Raw genomic sequence first — 20983 nt, forward strand, 5'->3', positions numbered from 1 at the left:
TTATTTGATTATTATTCGATCAAAAATAAAATTGTGAATGACTTGTTTCAAAATTGTTACCATCACACCGATGAGAGCATCAAAATAACATCAAACTTTCAAAAATGAAACTCGGTTGAACTCAAATAGCTTAAGACAACAAAGAACTTCTAACATCGACCTTCAAAATATTTAAAACGCAAAAAAACGCAAAAAAAACGCAAACGATACATTGCCGTTTGTGGGAGGGATACCGTTAAAGAACAATTGGAAGTCAAACAAATATAAATATTCATTGTTATCTTCATCATACTTTTGTTGGCTTAATACCTTAGGGCAAATGGAGATGTCAGCATCTGGTGATACTAGTCCATAAAAATCATTTGTTACAGAGCATTGACAGAGATGAAAATTCTTCAGAAGAACATTGGGTATTCTTATTCACCGACTTCTCTAGGATGGAAGCAACATTAAATATGGTGTCGTGCTGTATGGAAAAATAAGTTAGCCTACTGTTTATACGTTCGAACGAAAAGTGAAATATTTTATTTAAAACATTGTTAACTGCTTTCTATAAGTAAAGATTTATACTTGTAAGAAAGTCAAGGTTGAATGTATTTCAACCACGCCTGTGTAATACGTTTACCTGCAAGATATTAATTATGTCGTACAACAATGAACCGACTAACTTGAAACTTCCTTATGTAACAACTTTAGACATTCGAAGTTGTTTAGTGATAAACATATACAGTATATTCAGAATATTGTCACATCTGGAAATTATGAATTGTGAAAAATTATCATCAAAGCGATCTCAAGTTTTTAGAATATATGTTGTAACAATTTACCACCTTTTGTAAATAGTTTTAGACCTGCATAAAACTTAAGATTTTTTCAATTGGTCGCTGAGTTTTCGGCCTTCCAACGCCACATGTTTCATGCCACATAGTTCCAAGTCAAACATCGCAAACAAGCATGTCACAAATTGTATGTCGAGAAACTGGAACTATGTATGTATCTCTATGCAACTTGGAACTCGAAAACACGTGACAAAAACCCCTTGACCGTTCCGTAACGAAACAGTTTTCAACAATACGTTTTGTGTCCGAACAATGAAAATGGATGTTTACAAACTAAAGCGAACAACGATCCTTTGTTTGGGAGTGATTTCTACGACTTCACACTAAGAACGACTGCAGGTATGATGTGATAAGAACACGTGCTGTCTATTTGTTATCTACGGTTAATTGCTCGAACAAATGTAACCAACATGCGCGTCATCTATTGATATTTTGTAGCAGCACATTGTTGCTTCCGACTTCACACAAAAATAGCGAAACTGCGTTAGTTGAGCAAATATAGGCCATTAGAAAGTTTGTTAACAAAATAACCAGCTCCTTGAACTTGGAGCAAAGCTAGACCGGAACATATCCGACCATATTGTTTCAAAAGTGTCACTTTTGCAAAATCCTTTATTTGAAGAGATTAAATTTTAGAAAATATTAAATGTGAACGAATTCTCAACGCATATTCATAAAACCTCTATTATTATAGATAAGAACTGATCTTGCGAAATGTGAAAAACATTTTCCGAATGGAACTCTTCATTGTTATTCAAAATTAAAAAGAAATTATATTTCCAACGAAAGTTACAGATAAATTACAACGATCCCAAGTAGCTATGTCTTTATGTAGGCTACATTTTATTGTTAATGTTTTAAACTAATTAAAAACTGTCCCAAAATTTTCATTGAGAATTTAAAACTTGCCTTGTTACAATTAATTATATTTTGTAAACTTTTTCAGGGATGAGAGCTTTCGTTGAAAATAAAAATTAAAATCAGATTTTAAATAAGCGTGTAACACCAATTACTTAGTGCGTTATCACGAATATGGCGCAGGGTATTACAAATTGCTATTTACAGAGTTATTACATAAGTTATTACATAAGTTATTATATGCCATTACCCAGTCAAAAATTATGTAAGTTTTATATATGGGCCTTCTCTGGCTACGAATTAGCATGTAGCTACGGCTTATGTGTGGGCTTGCTTAAGAATGGCCAAATCATTAAAAGCCAAACAAGGGCCATACATGGCTCTTGTCTGTGAAGTTGGAAAAACATTTTTTTAACTGTATCTACTTTATCATGATAACAATTGAGTTTTTGTTGCATTTCATTATCGTATAGTTCAATATTTCTATATAATTTTTCTCAAAACTTTTGGCTAACTAACTTCATGTGCGAAAAATGCTGCTGTTTGTAGTTTTTAAAAGCTGAAGTAGAAGAAAACATTGTATTAATATTTTATAAAGCAATGAAAGATGTCTTTCATTTTAACTCAAAACGTATACACATTTACGGTTACGAAATCGCTGTTTTGATAATAACGTTTAAGAAAAATTGGAAGTCATAGTAATTTATTGAACTTTTAAAAATCCAAATATTAAGATGTTAATTGGCAATCAGTCTATTCATACGTTTACATCAATGCTTTTATCACGCAATATATATACTAATTTTATATTAGAAAGGCATTGTTTAAATTAAGAATTTGTTTACAAGATCTTTAGCCTATAGGTTTCGCGCTCACCTGTCATATTTAATTGAGCCATCAAAATCGAACCAATCAGAAAGCAGTGTGGACACTAGCCTTTGTCTCGTTCAAATGGCGCCATTTTGAGACAGGATAATGTACTTTTGTGTGCGTGAGTTTTTCACTGAAAGTAGGTTACATGGTTATGCAATGCAGTCTTTTGTTAACCATAGCGGTTAGGTTAGAGAATGCAGGGTATGCAAAAAGTTGATCTTAGCTGTTTACATGCAGTTTAATTGGAGTTAGATTAGGATTACAAGGTGTATTTAGGTTTTAAGGTTTAGGTTACTACTCTGTTATAACATTTAAGTTAGGCTGACAAGAAACTGTTTTAAAATAGCTTTGAACAAACAATGTTTTCCAGTGTAATAGGCTAGTGCTGCCTTTTTTAAAATAGTTTTGGGCAAAAGTAAGTATTAGTAGACGTAATTATGTTACAAAATATGCACACTATAGCGAATAGGGTAATTTTTTATTTTGGTAATCAGTCGCATGCTGACCTTTTAACGCAAACCATTAATTTGAACCATCGGAGCGCTCCCAAAAGGTATATACAAGTATTTTTTAATTGGTTGATTTTTTTTAGTTTTATAATCAAATAATTTACTTAAAACATTGTTAAATGCTTTCTATAAGTAAAGATTTATACTTGTAAGAAAGTCAAAGTAGCATGTATTTCAACCACGCCTGTGTGATACGTTACCTGCAAGATATTATGTAGGACAACAATGAACTGACTAACTTGAAACTTTCCTAACGTAACAACTTTACAAATTGAAAAATGTTTATTGTAATGTTCTGCTTTGAGTGACTCAGGCTTTGAGGCCTTTAACAGCATATTTTAATACGAAAGTGAAAAGTGAGCACACGTGTATGGCGCATAATCTCGAATAGCATATGTAACCGCATGTTAGTACATTGGCAAGCAAGTTGAGGCATTATGGGTAGTGGTCAACCACAACTGGCGCTATTTACAGTTAGCAACAATAACCTTCTTATTACATCTGTTACATCCCCCTTCTTTAGGTAGCACACATTAATCGAAATCAATAACTATCGCATTATTACTGGATAGTAAACAGTGACACTGATTGCAGTAGGCAAGCATGAAAAATACTGAATGGAAAACAGCGGGATGTAGGAATGGTGACATATACTGGTGTGAAAACTTGATATAATCATAATGAAACATGACAGTGGTGAATGAAAATACAAAACAACAGCACATATAATACTACACGGCAAAGGGCGAGCACGATCAATTGAGATAAGTAACATGCATTTATTTACACATTCAGGCAGTGACAAACTCATTGTATCGACAGGGAGGTCTTCGTGAAACTCGTACGTTTGTGTCACACAAATCGGTAATATCATTAGCGGAACTGCAAGGCCTTGTAACTTGCGTATTTATGTTATTATCAAATGACCTTGTGTTGTCATTATCTTCATAGTATTCGAATTGAAACTCAGGTTGAGCTTGTACTGTTTTGTACAATTGTCTGCGATTCCTGCGAATGTCTCCATATTCATTTTGAAGTTGATAGGACCGTGGCTCAGATCTCTGGTTGGTGATAATTCCTTTTGCTCTTCTTCTGTTACGATTGTAGTATACAACATCTCCCTTTTGCAGCTCTGGTAATGGCTTCGTACCTCGATCATAGTGCTTCTTTTGCATTTGTTGCCTTGGCTCAAGATTAGCCTCAATACGAACATTGTGCGGTTCCAACATTTTAGTTGAAACTGTAGGTTTGCTTATTAGAGTTTGCGCTGGATGTTGGATTACTCCTTCAACATCAGGATTGAGTTCTGTGTGGTATTCTTTTTCATAATCGGCCATGCCTTTGAATACGTCTGCATGTTCATGCGTGATTTGATCAAGGGTCAATGTGGAACTTGTGCAAAGATCAACTCGCTTGACGAGGTCTAGCCTGTCACAGGCTTGTTCACCAAGAATAGAAATGTGGCAAAAATCTGTGACGTAAAACTGACAATCAAATGCTTTGCCATGTTTGTTTGTGACCCGCAATGAGGTGGTGCCTATCGGTTTTACGTGGTGGTTACCAAATGCAGATAAAATAGCTTTAGTTTTCTTCAAAGATGACTGGTTTAGCTTCTTGTAGACTTTATACGGAAGAATGTTGGCATAGGCTCCAGTATCCAACTTGAAAGTTACAGAATATACTTTCGATAAGTCATTTTGAACATGAAGATCAGCTCTCATTTTAGTTTGTCTATGATTAGAGACAGAATTAATTGAGCCGACGTGAATGACTTCTACTGCATCAGACTGTAATTCTTGTGACTGTGTGTCGATGTCATGAACTTGCTTGGGTCGACTTCTGCATACAGCCGCAAAATGGTTACGCTTTCCACAGTTGCGACATATTTTACTGATTGCGGGGCACTGTCTGGGCTCATGTTGTGTCCCGCAATACCTGCAGTTCAGTGGAGTGGAGCGAGTAGAAGGAGGTCTCGTATAATGACTTGCGCGCTTTATGCTATGGATCTGCTGAGTGCTGGTATCATTCATTTCCTTAAAATGGGCTTTGCTCGCTTCTGCTGCATGACAGATATCTATGGCTTTAGGTAACGTCAAATCAGCATGTTGTATCAGTTTTTCTCTAACCTGCGGGTCATGGATGCCAAATACAACTTTATCACGCAGATGTCTATCTGGATCGGTGTAGTCATAACCATCAAGCAATTGCCTTAAATCCATCACCCAGTTGTCAAAAAGTTCACCTGGCTGTTGGTCACGTTGCCAAAACTTGTATGTGTTGAAAATCGGATTCTTTCTTGGCTCACAGTACTCACGGAATTTCTTTAGTACAGTCTTGTAATCATCTTGGCTGTCCTCATCACCAGAAAACTTAAAACGCTGGAATATCTTTTGCGCCTGCGGACCAGCACAATTCAACAGTATTGCAACTTGTGTTTTTCCAGGCTTTTTGCTAAGTTCAGCCGCCTCAAAGAATATGGAAAAGCTCATTTCCCAGTCTCGCCACGACTCTGCTACATGTCGGGAGACAAACTGCATGGGATCTGGTGGCCTAAAGCTGAGTGCCATCTTTCTGAATTCCACTTCTTACACCATGTAATGTTCTGCTTTGAGTGACTCAGGCTTTGAGGCCTTTAACAGCATATTTTAATACGAAAGTGAAAAGTGAGCACACGTGTATGGCGCATAATCTCGAATAGCATATGTAACCGCATGTTAGTACATTGGCAAGCAAGGTGAGACATTATGGGTAGTGGTCAACCACAACTGGCGCTATTTACAGTTAGCAACAATAACCTTCTTATTACATCTGTTACATTTATGATATTCAAAAATACGTTTAATATCGGAACAATTAAAATATATGTTTATGAACTAAAGCGAACAACGATCCTTTGTTTGAGAGTGATTTCAACGACTACTACAGGTGTTATTTGAAAAGAACACGTGCTGGCTATTTTGTATGTTACGTTAATTGCTCGAAGAAATGGTAAACAAGTACAATAAAGATATAACTTTGCCCAGCTTAATTGTCTTAATAATTGTATTTATACTCGTGTCAGTCCCAAACAATTTGGAATATCTGTTTATTTTGTTTAGGTATTTTTTTTAATTACGCACCATCTTTTTAACAAAATTTCCTAAAACGTATCTTGTTTTGTTGTAGAATACGTAAATTATGGCAAAATAAAAATATGTTGAAAAATTTACCATGTAAAATGTGTAGGCCTATATTGATTTATAGAGAATTGTAATTTGGTAAATATCAGCAATGTGGAATCAGAAATTGGGTGGCGCGTGCTGCAGATTTGAAGTTTTCAGTTTTCAAGATATAGCATGAGAGTTGATCTGCACTCTACTCTTCCGTAGCTGTTGATAATGCTCACAGAAAAGTTGTTTAAGTGGATTTGCGAGGTACCGGTATTAGTTTTATACAAGTGATAGCTTGGGACCAGTAGCTTCTCAGCTTACTGCAAGTCGCTATTTGGAAATTGCACAGCTTTGGCGATTGAGATGTCGTTTAGGGTTTCCGCTAGGTATAGGCTTAGACCAGTGGTTCCCAACCTTTTTTGGTGTCGGGGCCGAATTTCAAACTTCATAATACGTATAGAGCCGCATGAAAAGACGTAATTATAACGAAAGCATGAAATCATGTACCAACGAATAGCAACAATAACAATAAAAATAACACAAATCAATTTAATGTCCAACTTGACATTGGCTTTCAGCTTTAACAACTTTGTCAAATCGATGCGCAATTGTGGTTTAGGATTCAGGAGGGGGTTTATGATTCACAATAAGTAGACAATGGACCATTCACAGCAGTATAAAGTAGGCTACAAGGTGTAACTGTAAGATGTAAAATGAAAAATTTGTAAACAATTTTGACCTAACGCTATAAATTTTGACCGATTTTTGACTTTTTTTGACAACTCAAAAAATAATCGCTCTAATTGTTGCAAATAGATTTTTTATTTTTTGTGGGATTTTCAGGGGTCATTGAGAGCCGCAAGAAAGCTACCTTGGAGCCGCATGCGGCTCTATGAGCCGCGGTTGAGAACCACTGGCTTAGACGGTACTACGACACTTTATCGAACGACAGTTAATCGAACCGACACTTTATCGAATGACAGTTAATCGAACCGATAGTTGATCGAACGACAAACTTTGACAATAGCTTTAAGCAAGATTTTTGCGTGTTTCTCAAACATTGAGACAATAAGCCATTATGATGTGCGGTCTTTGTAATGGTATGCATTAATGAATTGTGATGTATATATCTTAAAGTTGACGATTTATATTTTATATCTATATTTTATATTTTTATCATAAAGTTGATGATTTATATTTTATATCTATATTTTATATTTGTATCAGTGCATATCGTCAGTTGTTTCGATAAATTGTGGTTCTTTTAACCCTATCCTAACCAGGCTCGCGAGTTTACTAAAAACTAGGTGTGGCCGACCCCGCACACACATTTTCAATCGGTAATTACTAGAAAAATATACGTCGTAGACTGATCAGATTTTTACAGGTTAGTAGAAACATCATCTGGCTTCCTGTATACATAATAATTGTAAAACTAAAGAAAGTGATTTTAGTGAAAATTAGGTATTTCTAAAAGTGACACATTTCTAGAAATTGTTCTTGTTACGCCGCACCCCCGCTGTGCAGAAAACCAGCTGACCGCGAGAAGAGAATGACAGAGAATAGTTAGTCAAGTTATTGGTGCGTACATGAGTAATACGCTTCAATGAGGAGAAAGAGAAAAATTATATAAATATCACAATATCTCAAAAATTACAAAATCCAACTTTATCAAACAAACATGGACAGATAGCTGAACATTTTTAATGAAAAGTCACCAAATTTCAATTTTCTACAGCAAACAATGCAACTGTACGCCACGTTTTGCTATAACTGTGTGCGGGAGAAGCAACAGTCGATTTGATCATCTGTCGGTTTGATCAACTGTCGGTTCGATAAACTGTCATTCGATGAACTGTCGGTTAGATCATCTGTTGTTTCGATCAGCTGTCATTCGATTAAGTGTCGTTCAATAAACTGTCGTTCGATAAGGTGTCGTTTGATCATCTGTCGGTTCGATTAACTGTCGTTCGATAAAGTGTCGTTCAATATAGTGTCTTTCGATAAACTGTCTTTCGATTACGTGTCGCGTCATGGGCTTAGACTGCTTGTAGCGTCACAGAATTTTAAATGAATACGATTAATAGCTAAAGATAACGATTTCTACAATAGCTTAGTCCCTTAAGTTGCTTAACTTTGCATTTGATGTCGTGGAGTAAACTTTTTGTACTCGCCCCCAAAATCTACACTGTCATTAACAACTTTTTCCGTACTGAGACTGGATGTTTGCTTCCCACGTCATTCAACAACTTTACTATCATTGTGGGCATCCACCTTTCTGGACTGGGCTGTACAAAAATCACTTTTATTCTCGCGCATCCAGCAGCGAAGCCACTTCAAACCATGTCACGGTTCCCTAAACCAGTCTAGTCCATAGTTTAGCTACCATTTCTCTCAGGAATGTCGTATAGGTTTTGGATGACAGCATGACCATTGATTGCTTAACTTGTGTAGGCTTGAGCACTAACATCTGGCTCATACCATGATGAGTTTTGGGGCTTGTGAGCCCAAGTCTTGCTCTCAGGCACTCAAAATCAGTATGTTATGCATAACTGGTTAGTTTGCTAACTAAGCAGGTTGCTGTTAGGGTTAATTGTTGTTAATTAATGCTTGATCAATTGTTCGTTAGTCTGACTCCAATGATGGTGCGGTCATTAAACCCTGATAGCCTATAGTTGAATATCACAAACCAAACGACGGTTTTAGGATATTTTTATGACCCTAAATCCGAAAAGGGCATTGGTTTTTCGAATTGGCTCTACTTTTTGAGATATTGATGTTTTAATATTTTTTCATCTAATACGTTTTAACTGCATGTATTGTATAGGTACCTTATTGAGTTTAATAAATTCACGTTGTTGTGATATAGTTGATATAAAATTACTTAAGGAACGGGATAAACCTCATTTTGATAAGAAAACTATACGCCTTATCGTATGTTGTCACCTAGAAGTTATTTTAACAACAACAGACACTTTCCAGACTAAAAGATCTTTTACAGCATGATAATCCAGAGAAAGGTTGATAAAATCTCCATTCCAAAGTCTTATACTGTGGATCATACAGTTCTCAGTGGCAGAAATACTGTTGATGAAATGCTTGACAAAGGTTTTATAACTTGTGCTTAGCCAAGTCAATTTACGAATCCTCATCTGCTATAGCAGGGGTAGGAAAACTTTTTGTACTGAGGGCCACATTTCAAAAAAAATGTTGGAGCCGGAGAGCTGCACACTCTCATTGCAAAATAGGAAAATTTACCCGGTGTGTAAATAAACGCATATTCATATTAAACACAATTTTTGTATTTCACACTCAGTTACGTTTATAGCTATGCAATCATCATCACAAAAGTTAATGAGAATTGTGCAACTGTTCACAGTTTTTCACAATCTTCTGCAAATTGGGAGCAAATTTGCTGGTAGATATCCTCATAACATCATGCAAGTTGGTGTCTGTCAGCAAGGACTTGTTCTTCGACTTGTTTGTGTTTAAACAAGAAAATGCTTCTTCGCATATGTATGTGGATCCAAACAGTGTCAAAAACTTAGCAGCAAAGTTTTTTAAGTTTGGAAACAAATCGTCAGACAATGACTTGTAAAAGTCAGGCAGTGAATCTGACTTAAACTTCTGTTTCTAGTCATTATTTGCTTGCAAGTCCAGCAGTTACAGCTATAAATCCTCAGGACCCGAATAAACTTCTGTAGTAAATTGAGAGCGGAGCAATGAGCATATTAAACTGCGGTTCCAGGTTCTTTAAGTCTTGGAACCTTCTGCTGCCGAATTCTATAGCCAAGGTATCCAACTGAACCTTATACTTTGCTGCAAGTTCACAAGAAATGTTTGCTTCTTTCAGCAAAGGAAAGTGACAAAACCTGTTGTTATCAGCTTGTCTGAGGAACAATGACAGCTTCATTTGGAATGATTTGACGTGGACGTACATCTCGTGTGCAAATAAACTATTGCCCTAAAGTTTTACATTCAATTCGTTGAACTTTACCATGATATCAATGGCAAACTTAAAGTCCAACCTCCACTCTTCATCAACTATGTTGGTACTAAAAACACATTGAATGCTTTTCATTTCCAGGAACATCACGATTTCTTCTCTTAGCCCCGCACTCTCCTCAAAACTTTGCCTAGGCTCAGCCAGCGGACATGGTTGTGGTAGAGGACATCCAACTGTTCAGTTTCTAAATCTGCCAGCAATGCCCGGAACTGTCTGTGGTTAAGCCCCCTGGCTCTGATAAGATTGACAACATTGACAATCGAATCCGTAACATGGTTAATTTTCAGTGCACCTTTACACAGACTTTCTTGATGGATGACGCAGTGAAGTGGTATGAGGGCATGGCCAGGATGTTCTGCTTTGATCTTGTCATTCATCAACTTCAGCAGCCCTACATTTTTTCCTGTCAAAGCACGAGCTCCATCAGTTGTTACACTTGTCATTTTATTCCACTCGAGCCCAGTTCCTTGCAATACGGTTTTCAACAGCACGAAAGAAGTCCGTACCAGTTGTTCTGTCTTTTAGGGACTCGACACTAAGTAGCTCTTCAGTCAGTTGAAAATTAGCATCCATTCCCCGTATAAATACCAACAACTGTGCAGTGTCTTGTACATCGGTGCTTTCATCCAATGCAAGTGAATACCACAAAAACTGCTTGCTTGTATCCTTTAGTTGACTCATGAGATCGTCACTTATTTTTCCGACTCGTCTAACCACAGTTCTCCTCGATAAGGCAATGCTATCCATTTTGGTTTTCTGTTTTGGACACATGATATTAGCTACGCCAGAAACACATTCCTTGATAAACTCACCATCTAAAAACGGCTAGTTCTTTTTTGCAAGTTTGTAAGAAACCATAAAACTAGCTTCCGTTTCAGGATCTTGTATGGTCGACTGTTTGGTGAAAACACTCTGTTGTTTCTTCAGCTTGTTCACTAGCTCTTGGCATTTCCGTTTTCTTTCTTCACTGGTGAAATTTTGTCCAAAGTTTGCGTGCTTGGTTTGGTTGTGTCTTTTTATATTCTACTCTTTGAAAACAGCCACCGCTCACGGCACAACAAGCAAACTGTTTTATTCCCAATTTCGATAAAATTGTATTTAACAGTCCATTCCTTATTGAAAACACGATTTTCGTCTTTAATCTTTCACTTCTTAACAGCACTCATTATTTTAACAGAATAAATATATATTATACATATTTTATTTTTTAACAAAAATCCTGTCAAAGTAGAAAACATTAAACTGTGCGTCTAAAATAACAATGAAAAGCTATTTGGAGGAAAGTAGAAGTACTGGTAGGCCTACGGTAGTCGCTACCGTATTTGTATTTTATGATCAAACAATTGAATCAAACAATGCGTGAGAAGTGTACGGCTAATTGCTGAGAGCATGTTGCAATACATGCGCGACTGACGTGTGTTTGTTTACGCACTGAAAGTGAAGAGAAAAACACACTCGTAAAGGGAATAATACTTTGTCATGTAACCTGTTTAATTAAAACAATAAGTGTTGAGTAGGAGTTTTTTGCAAGTGCCGTCGGGCCGCATGCGGCCCGCGTGCCGTAGTTTGCCCATCTCTGTGCTATAGTGTAATATCAGCAAGAATACTGACTCATTTTGTTACATCTGTAGTGAACATACAACACAAAAAAACAACAAAGAGAAAACGTCACAAAATTTGTCAAGCAAGTGTTCTTTCATAGTTCAAGGGTGAAGGTTCAAGGTTTTGCATACATTTGGGCTGCTCACAAGGTATGCAAAACCCGTCTAGAAGCGCTGTAGTTGTGGAAGCAATGGAAAAAGAAAAGCTTGAAATTTGGGGTACCCATATGCTGTGGAGAGAACTACAGAATCACCACGATAACTGTCATTATTGCAAAGTGAAGTTAAAAGGTTTTAATCGTAACAAGAAAAAAAGAAGAGTTTCCTAGCTTGGCATCAATGAGTTGACTAGTGTTGCACTCTGAAGGTACTCCTGGTCCTGTCTTGGCATCACTTCCAAACCTTTAAAAATCAAACACTGCAGAAACACATGAGAGGTTATGTAGAGATGTCAACAGTTGTCAACAGTTGCAGCCATCATGTCAAGAGTTTTTCAACTTCTATACTATTTACTCAAGGACTCAATCAAATATCACTGCTATTGTTTCCCTGAAAAACTTGTACCATAATTTTTTGATGGCCAACCATTCCCAAACTTATGATATGCTCAACTTTCATCAGAAATACGATCGATACTAAGCTTACTGCTTGGCCAGTGACATCACTGCCATAAAAAATTCTTGTAAAACCACAAAGTGGAAAAATACGTTGAATTAGCACGTTGTATGCTGAACAACTTTCAAGAACTGGGGGAAAGTATGAGCATAAAAATACATTTCCTCCACAGCCGGTTAAGTAGATTTCCTGAAAATCTGGGTGATTTATCTGCTAAGAGAAAGGTGAGAGTCTTCGCCAGGATATAAAGGTCACAGAAGAAAGGTTCCCAGGAAGATGGGACCAACACATGATGGCAGGTTACTGCCGGAGCCTCAAATGTGGTTGTCCCGATGTCCGCTACAGAAAATCATACAAGCAGTCATTCATAAAGAACTAATTTTGTCACGCCATTTCCTGTGCTACTTTTTGTTTACATTTCCTGTGCTACTTTTGATTAAGTTTCAGCCACTGCAACTCAACAAAAAGCACTTCCAGGCCACAATAAGAGTGTTTGTGTGCTGAATGTGACCTACATGTGGCGATATCGCAGCATAGGTTTCATGGTTTGGACATAATTTGGACGCCATAATGAAACAAAATCAGATCAAAAAGCTTTTTGAGTTATGTACATCATGATAAATTTAAAAAATACAAATTGGAAAATTTTTACCATTTTCGCCACTTCTGGACAAAAGACTTGAAAATATCTCAAAAACTGAGCCAATTGGGAAAAAACAACCTTATTTTCAGATTCAGCAACCCAAACATACCCCAAAATAAATGAAACATCTCCGGCACAAAAAATTGTCTTGATCAGTGTTATTGATTCTCAACAAATTGGCTGCCGTTTTTAGAGCATTAGGTAGAGTTGCATTCGTTAAACTGCTAATACCAGACTGAATAATAATTCAGAACTAATGCATTGAGTGCTGTAGTACGAATGACGTAATTTGGAAGTAATCAAAACTGAGTCGTGTATGCCTAACACGACCAAAATATAGCGCAGCGCTTATTGTTAAACACACAAAATAAAACGCTAATAACATTATAATATCATTAGACCTAAGAATAGTTAGGACAGAATACTTAGAGTACTTGGATCCGTACTGAAGTTGGCTGGCCAACTATTAGTCTGCATTTGGTGTTGTGGATGCGTAGCATTGGGTTGAACTTGAATATTTACAAGTGGTGTCGTCGTTTGTCAGTAATTCACCTGTTGCATTCGTTGGTAACTTTCCAATCCAGTGTTAAAGCCAAATATATAAAGATTCAGATTTGGGCACGCTGTGGTGGTAATAAATGTAGTCTTTGAAAAAACGATAGTTCTCCAGTTGATTGCAATCGAAAAACCCAAAGGGTGGAGTTCCATTATGTGAAGCCAAGATTGATCGATTTGCTGAGTTGTCAGTGTAATGATCTGAATAACAGGATTTTTCAATATTGTCAAATAAACTTGTATGAAAGTATTAAGTCACTTAATGGACATATTTTTTTTAATGATTCTGAACAAATTTACTTGGATTGCCGCTGAAGGTGGTTGGTTGAACATTGGTTTTGGATTTACCAAGGAACCACTTTGAAACACAGGTGGCGTCGTCGTTTGTAAAATTATGACTTGTTCCATTGATTGGTAACTTTCCCATCCAAAGCTGGATAACTGGATAACATCTTAACAATAAATAACTTATTCGAAACACCAAGAAAGCTCACGATAATATGTTAAAATATTAGTTTAGTTTACAACTATAATTATGTAATGTAGGATGCAGGCACATTAATGACTTCCTTTAATAACAATATATACCGGTAGAATTGTTTTTCATTTATAAATACTAACTTCGGTTGCCTTGAATTCCCCTGATTTTTGTGCAATTTTTACGGTTATACCAAACAGTTTCATTTCATATACATATTTTTGAAGTTTAAACATTCACAATAAATTCATATTAGGCATGGAAAAAACCACTTGTAATTTATTGAAAATCATTTTCACAAAGTGGCAATTTTTATTTTCCTTTGACAATTCACGCCGAAATTTGTGCAGCTATATAGAATTTTCATTGTAGGGCTTCGATTGAGATTAAATGATAATCGTCACATCATATGAAAGCTCATCTTGCTTAGGTCTTGATTTGAGAAATGATAACACTCTGAAAGGTTTTTTCGACATAACTCTAACTTTAAAAGTCATTTACATGTTATTCATACATATTATGTTCTTTTGTGTGTTGAACTCATGTTTTTACATTATATTAACATTTAAAGATTGTTCTTGTGATGCAAAGACATAGATGTTGAAGGCCTTTGTTGACATTTAGCTTGTAAGAGTATTTTTACTTTTGAATTTGCCCAGTGTGGCTGCTGCAAGCGTAGCAAAAGTTTTTGTCGCATCGAAATGATTGAAAAGCATGTGTACACACTCGAGTTTCAATTATAAAATCAATTTGTTGCAAGTAAATTAAAAACTTTGTTGCAACTTATTACTTTGCATATTTTTTGGTTTTATATGTTCAGTTATTGTTATTTGGTCCGTGCGAATGATTTTCTCTTATACACTTTATATAAACCCGCAACCGTCATGATGTATAATATCAGCTTAATTTTTGCATTGTCTAACTGTAATTGTTTAAGAGGTAACCTTAATTCTTTTGGACATATGTTGTTTTGTAAATGTAACTCCAATTAACAAAATTTATCTTGTGCCATAGTAGAATGACAAGCACTGATTTCGTATAACATACAGCGGAAAGCAATTAGTATGGAAAGAACTTAGCAAGATAACACGAATGAAAAAATTTCAATTGTGATAAAACCACCGTACTTGATTTTACTTACCATATAGTGTTCTTACTAATATGGGCAAATTGATTGTTGCAACATACATGTTTGCTGTAATTCAGGCAAGAACTATCCAAGGGATTATGTTCCCCTAACTTTCACAAATTAATTTTTCCACTGTTTTACTTTGAAATCTTTTTTTGATTTTATGTTAACATTAATAAATGCTATCACAGAAAGCTGGTTTGTTTGTCTGATATTTCTCAGATCACTGTTAGTTGTTTAACTGTGAAGATCTTTTGCTCTTTTATTATTATAATATTCTAATGCTGTGATATATATTATAATGTTAATTGATGCAGCTGTTTAAATGATTTGTCATCACATATCTTCAGTTTTTTTTCCTGTTAAAGATTTCTGTGTTCAATGAAATTGTTATTACTATTATTATAAACATTTGCATTATATTTTTTTTTCATTGTCACCTTACAACAAACTTATTTTTTTTCAGCTAGTAGTTTTATAGTGCATTGCTAAATTTCATCATGGATTCTAATTATCCAAGCGGTATGCAAGTTGACAAGGTTTTAAAAGCAATCAGTGATCTGATTTTACAAGAATTAAAATCAATGAGGCAAGATATAAAGATGGAATTTTCAAAAATGCAAGAAAACATGGAAGACATGTGTTTAAAGCTTCTTGCAGAAACAAGGAAAGCTGAAACCATGAACAATAGCGGGCAAGCTGAGAACACAATGCAACCATTCACTGTACAGTCTGATACTGGCATTTGTATTCAGGAAGTTTATTCAGAAAAAAAATCAGTAATTCCTCATCTTGAAGCTATTAAAGTCAAAAGTTCGTTGCCGATGTGTAAAGAGACTTTCCTGACTGAGACTGATGACACAATTTCTCCCATGTTAAATAATATTGTTCCTCAGTCAGAGAACGAGGGAAATGCCCTATGTAAGGACAAAGTTGTTGATTCTGAAAGCTGTAATGAAAGCACATCGCACGTAGAATATAACAGATTAGCTAAGCAGTTATCTATTTTTCCTCATCTTGAAGAAGACTGTTTATCACTCCAGGATTGGGAGGTTTCACAATTTGAGACTGGTGACAAAATTTCTCCCGCGATAAATAACGTTGTTTCACAATCAGAGAATGAAGAAAATGCTGCATACGAGGAAAAGATTATTGATTCTGAAAACATAAATGAAAGGATACCACATGTAAATTGCAAAGATTCACCTATTTTGCAGACTGAAGCTGATGGAACAATTGCTTCCTTCTCATATAACATTATCCTCCAGTCGGAGAATGAAGCAAAAGCTACAGTTGAAGACGAAATTATTGATTCTGAAAACTTAACTGAAAGAAACTCACATGTTGAATATAACATATCAGCTAAAGAACCTTCTGATAAAAGCATAGTGAATGGTGAGAGCAATAAGGTGGAGTGTTCTCCGACAATTGTTAAAACTGATAAAAAAAAGCATTTCTGTTGCACTGTTTGTGAAAAATCCTTCACAAAAAGATCAAACATGGAAAGACATTTAAACACTCACACTGGTATACGATTATATCAGTGTGAGGTTTGTTGCAAATCCTTTTCACTAAACAACACTTTGAAGAATCATACGAAAGTCCACAGTGGTGAGCGTCTTTATCACTGCAAGGTTTGTTGCAAGTCATTTAAATACAGCAGCAATTTAAAGAGTCATATGAAAGTCCACACTGGAGAGTGTCCTTATGAATGTGAAGTTTGTTTCAAATCATTTTCGCGAAGTAGCCATTTGCATACTCATATGAAAGTCCATACTGGAGAGCGCCCTTATCAATGCGAGGTTTGTTCCAAATCATATTCATGCAGCACCAGTCTAAAGCGTCATATGATAGTCCATACTGGTGAGCGCCCTTATCACTGCAAGGTTTGTGACAAATCATTTTCACAAAACAGCAGTTTGAAAACTCACATGAAAGTTCACAATGGAGAGCGCCCTTTTCAGTGTGAGATTTGTTGTAAATCATTTTCACTAAGTAACAATTTGCAACGTCATATGAAAGTCCACACTGGAGAGCGCCCTCATTAATGCAAGATTTGTTTCAAATCATTTTCACAGAGTTACAATTTGTATACTCATATGAAACTCCACACTTGATGGCGCCCTTATTATGGAAAATTTTTGGTTTAGGTGATCACTTCGAAATTTAGATATGGCAATCATAATGTTTGACATAAACGAACCTTTTAAAGGGATATTTTGATATTTATTTACATTCAAAGCTACTGTAAAATTATTATTAATATAGCTAGTACATAAAGCTACTTTGGTGATCTGTTATTTGATGATCTGTTAATGATTGTTAGGTTTTATTTCTAAACATTTGCAAAAGTTACGACACTCCAATTAAACTTTTTTAAATTAATTATTGTTCTCATTTAGTTTTGATTTTCATTGTTTGCAATGTTTTTGCATGCATGTGATGGTTTGTCACCCCGCTACAGATTCATGTGATGGTTTTTATAATATGCATATTCCTGCTGTTCACATTCAGTTCTTTTTCTTAGCAAATAGGTCATAAGTAAAAACTACACCATGTTCAATTATGGAGTATAAGCAAGATGGTAGACAAATTGACATTGTATTAAAAGCATTCAGCAACCTCATTTCACAAGAATTTCTAAATTCTGCACGATAAGATATGAAGATGGAAATTGGAAATAAAGAAAACTGTAGCTATGAATAATTCGATGAAAATCGGAGAAATGTTACTATTAGATGTAGAATTTGACAATGGCGTTTGTATTCAGGTAGTTTGTTTGGACAAGGCCTCTCTTTTCCTTATCTGGAAGCTATTGATGAAGGAGCTCTGTTGTTTCAGGATTGGAAGACTTGGTATTTTTAGGACTGGGAGGTATCATAGTTTGACAACAATAGCACAATTACTCCCATGAGAAATAAAATTGGCTCTCAGTCAGAGAACGAAGCAAATGCCACATTCGAGGACAAACTTTTCGATTCTGAAAACTTAAATGTAAAGATGTTATGTCACATGTCGAATATAACATATCACCTAAGGAATTTCCTGATAAATGCGCAATGAATAGTAAAAGAAATACTGGCAAGGTTAAGCGTTCTCCTCGATTGAGTTAAATCCTAGGAAGTTTTTTTTTAAATATACCGGACTTTTCTTGAGTAAAACTAAGATGTCTATTATTTTGTTACACGTCTCACGAAACCATTTAAATATGCTAGCCAGACCAATCAGAGGGTGATAAGGTTAGTGTTGTGTTTTAGCATGAGAATTACCCTACCAGTTGGCATGCTTAAATGTCTTAGGTTGCGCACAATTTTACGCTAAAAATGGCCATGTAAGTAGTTAAAATTGGATTTTTAGGCCAAAAAATCTGGTGTTGATTTTGGGCCTCTGGTAAAAAATTTGAATATAAGTTTTTTGATGCCATTTTCTGGATTGTTAGTCTGAGGTATACCAAAACTACATGTAACATTTCAAAAATTCCCATGCGGAATTTTTAGTTAATTTACTATCCCTTAATGGAACAAACAAGGCTTTTATGGCATTAACAGTTGCTGAACCACAAATTGTCTGATATTTCTCAGATCGCTGTTAGTTGTTTAACTGTGAAGATCTTTTGCTCTTATTTACGAGTTTCAATTATAGAATAGATTTGTTGTAAGTAAGTTAAAAACTTTGTTGCGATTTAGTACTTTGCAAATTTTCGGTTTTATATGTTCAGTTATTGTTATTTGGTGTATATGTTATTTCAGCTATATTGTAATTGTTCAAGAGATAACCTTAATTCTTTTGGACACATGTTGCTTTGTAAACTTAAACCCATTTAACAAAATTTTTGTTGTGCTAAATTGTTTGTTGTCATAGCAGTATGACAAGTAATGATTTCGTATAGCATACAGCGGAAAGCAATTAGTATAGAGGCAAGAAATTCCGAAGAGATTATGTTCTCCTCACATTCACAAATTATTATTTTTCCACCTTTTTACTTTTAAACCTTTTTTACTTTTATGATAACATTAATAACTGCTATCACATATAGCTGCTTTGCTGGTCATATATTTCTCAGATCACTGTTAGTTTTTTAACTGTGAACATCTTTTGCTCTTATTAAACATTTGCATTAGTTAAAGAACACGAACTTTTTAGGAACATGATTTTCTCATTTTGTGGATTGCAATGTCTCCGGGATCATGAAGTAATTCATTCTGTTTTTTTTGTTGTATTTTTACATTTTTCCGTTTTGACGTTCATATTTCTTTTCTTAGCATATAGGTCATAAGTTTAAACAGCATCATTTGCAGCCAATGGAGTGTCAGTCAGGTCTTCGGATGCATATTCTAGAATTAGTAATGCTAAAGAGCCGAATCTCAACTGATTCGATTCTAATTTTCGTATTTTTCCCGAGTTTTAAGAATCGGATTTATTTTATGATTGAAGGTTACATTTGCATGTGCTGTTGTGCATTTGCAGGAGATGTTGTTATAAAATGTAAATTGTTATTTCACATTCCAATACTGTGTGGTGGGTGCGTTAATCGTCATGAATTAAACCGTGTGTCATTTCAAATCGACAACTTTTTTAACTTGCTTGAACCATTTTACCATGAACCATGTATAATTTTGTGAACATATTGCAAATTCCAAACAAAATGTCAGTATCAGATTCTTCAGATGGTGTTGACCCATTTCCGAAAAAACTCAGCAAAGATATTTGTTTTGTACTCATTTTCATCGGACTAAAAATGTATGTTTAATATTAAAACTTTCCCTAAATGCAGAGTGGCTCATTATTCTGTGATCGCTTTGTGAGATACCTTCAAAAAGTAACTTGCATTTCAATAGAGGATTAGTTGGTTCTGTGAATCAACTAGGACGCTTCACACTGAATCAACTAGTTGATCCTTAGCCAATTTTACAAGAAAAGTATGTCTACGGCCTCAGTTGTTAGTTTAAACAAAACAAAGACAATCTGCGCCAAGCGGCCTAGTGTTCACACTAATACACATCATCAGAATATGCGCCCTTTCACTGCAGTTTCTACGAAATAAAACAATAGAAAACCTGACTGGACTAAAAGCTACTATTTCGTTAAAAGCAATATTGCATGCGCTTATACCAAACTTTGCAGTTTGGGATTGGCAGAGGCTTGTGCTCTTCTTTTCTACTTTAAAACTGGAACAATCTTTGACCTATCAACCTATAACTTCAAAACTTAGTTTTCTGCAAAGTTGTTTTAAATTTTACACTTGTAGTGTTGCGCAAAGTTTAATAGAAACCCTGAATTCAACGCTGGTATCAGATTTGTGGAGCCAAATTTGTCAAGTTTAATCTTTTATATACTCTACTATATCTCTGTTATATTTCTACTAAATACTAACATGTACAGTATATACCTCTGCCTCACATTATTGTGTGCATAGTGCATAATCTTACACTGAATTGTCTCAAAAATACTTTTTATCCTTTTTTGAGACAGAGTTTAGAGATTGAATAAATACAGCAATTAAATTTCCAGTTGTAATTATTATAATATTCTAATGCTTTGATATGTATTATAATGTTAACTGATGCCGCTGTTTAAATGATTTGTCATCACATACCTTCAGTTTTTTTCCTGTTAAAGATTTCTGTGTTCAGTGAAATTGTTATTACTATTATTATAAACATCTGCATTATATTGTGTTTCATTTCACCTTACAACAAACTTATTTTTTTCAGTTAGCAGTTTTATA

The 20983-nt window shown here is 35.3% G+C and overlaps 1 protein-coding gene across 1 annotated transcript; it reads left to right on the plus strand.

Annotated features, from left to right (window-relative positions):
• Window positions 1-6710: 6710 nt before the first annotated feature.
• On the plus strand, window positions 6711-20969 carry LOC143473178 (uncharacterized). The gene has a single exon (XM_076970055.1). The coding sequence runs from the start codon at window positions 15756-15758 to the stop codon at window positions 17301-17303; it is 1548 nt and encodes a 515-aa protein (XP_076826170.1). The 5' UTR covers window positions 6711-15755; the 3' UTR covers window positions 17304-20969.
• Window positions 20970-20983: the final 14 nt, after the last annotated feature.

Source organism: Clavelina lepadiformis, chromosome 1, assembly GCF_947623445.1.
Source record: "Clavelina lepadiformis chromosome 1, kaClaLepa1.1, whole genome shotgun sequence".
In the NCBI taxonomy this organism is placed as follows: Eukaryota; Metazoa; Chordata; class Ascidiacea; order Aplousobranchia; family Clavelinidae; genus Clavelina; species Clavelina lepadiformis.

Excerpts from the sequence above, each read along its gene's own strand:
- LOC143473178 (XM_076970055.1), top strand. The coding sequence starts at position 15,756 with ATGGATTCTAATTATCCAAGCGGTATGCAAGTTGACAAGGTTTTAAAA.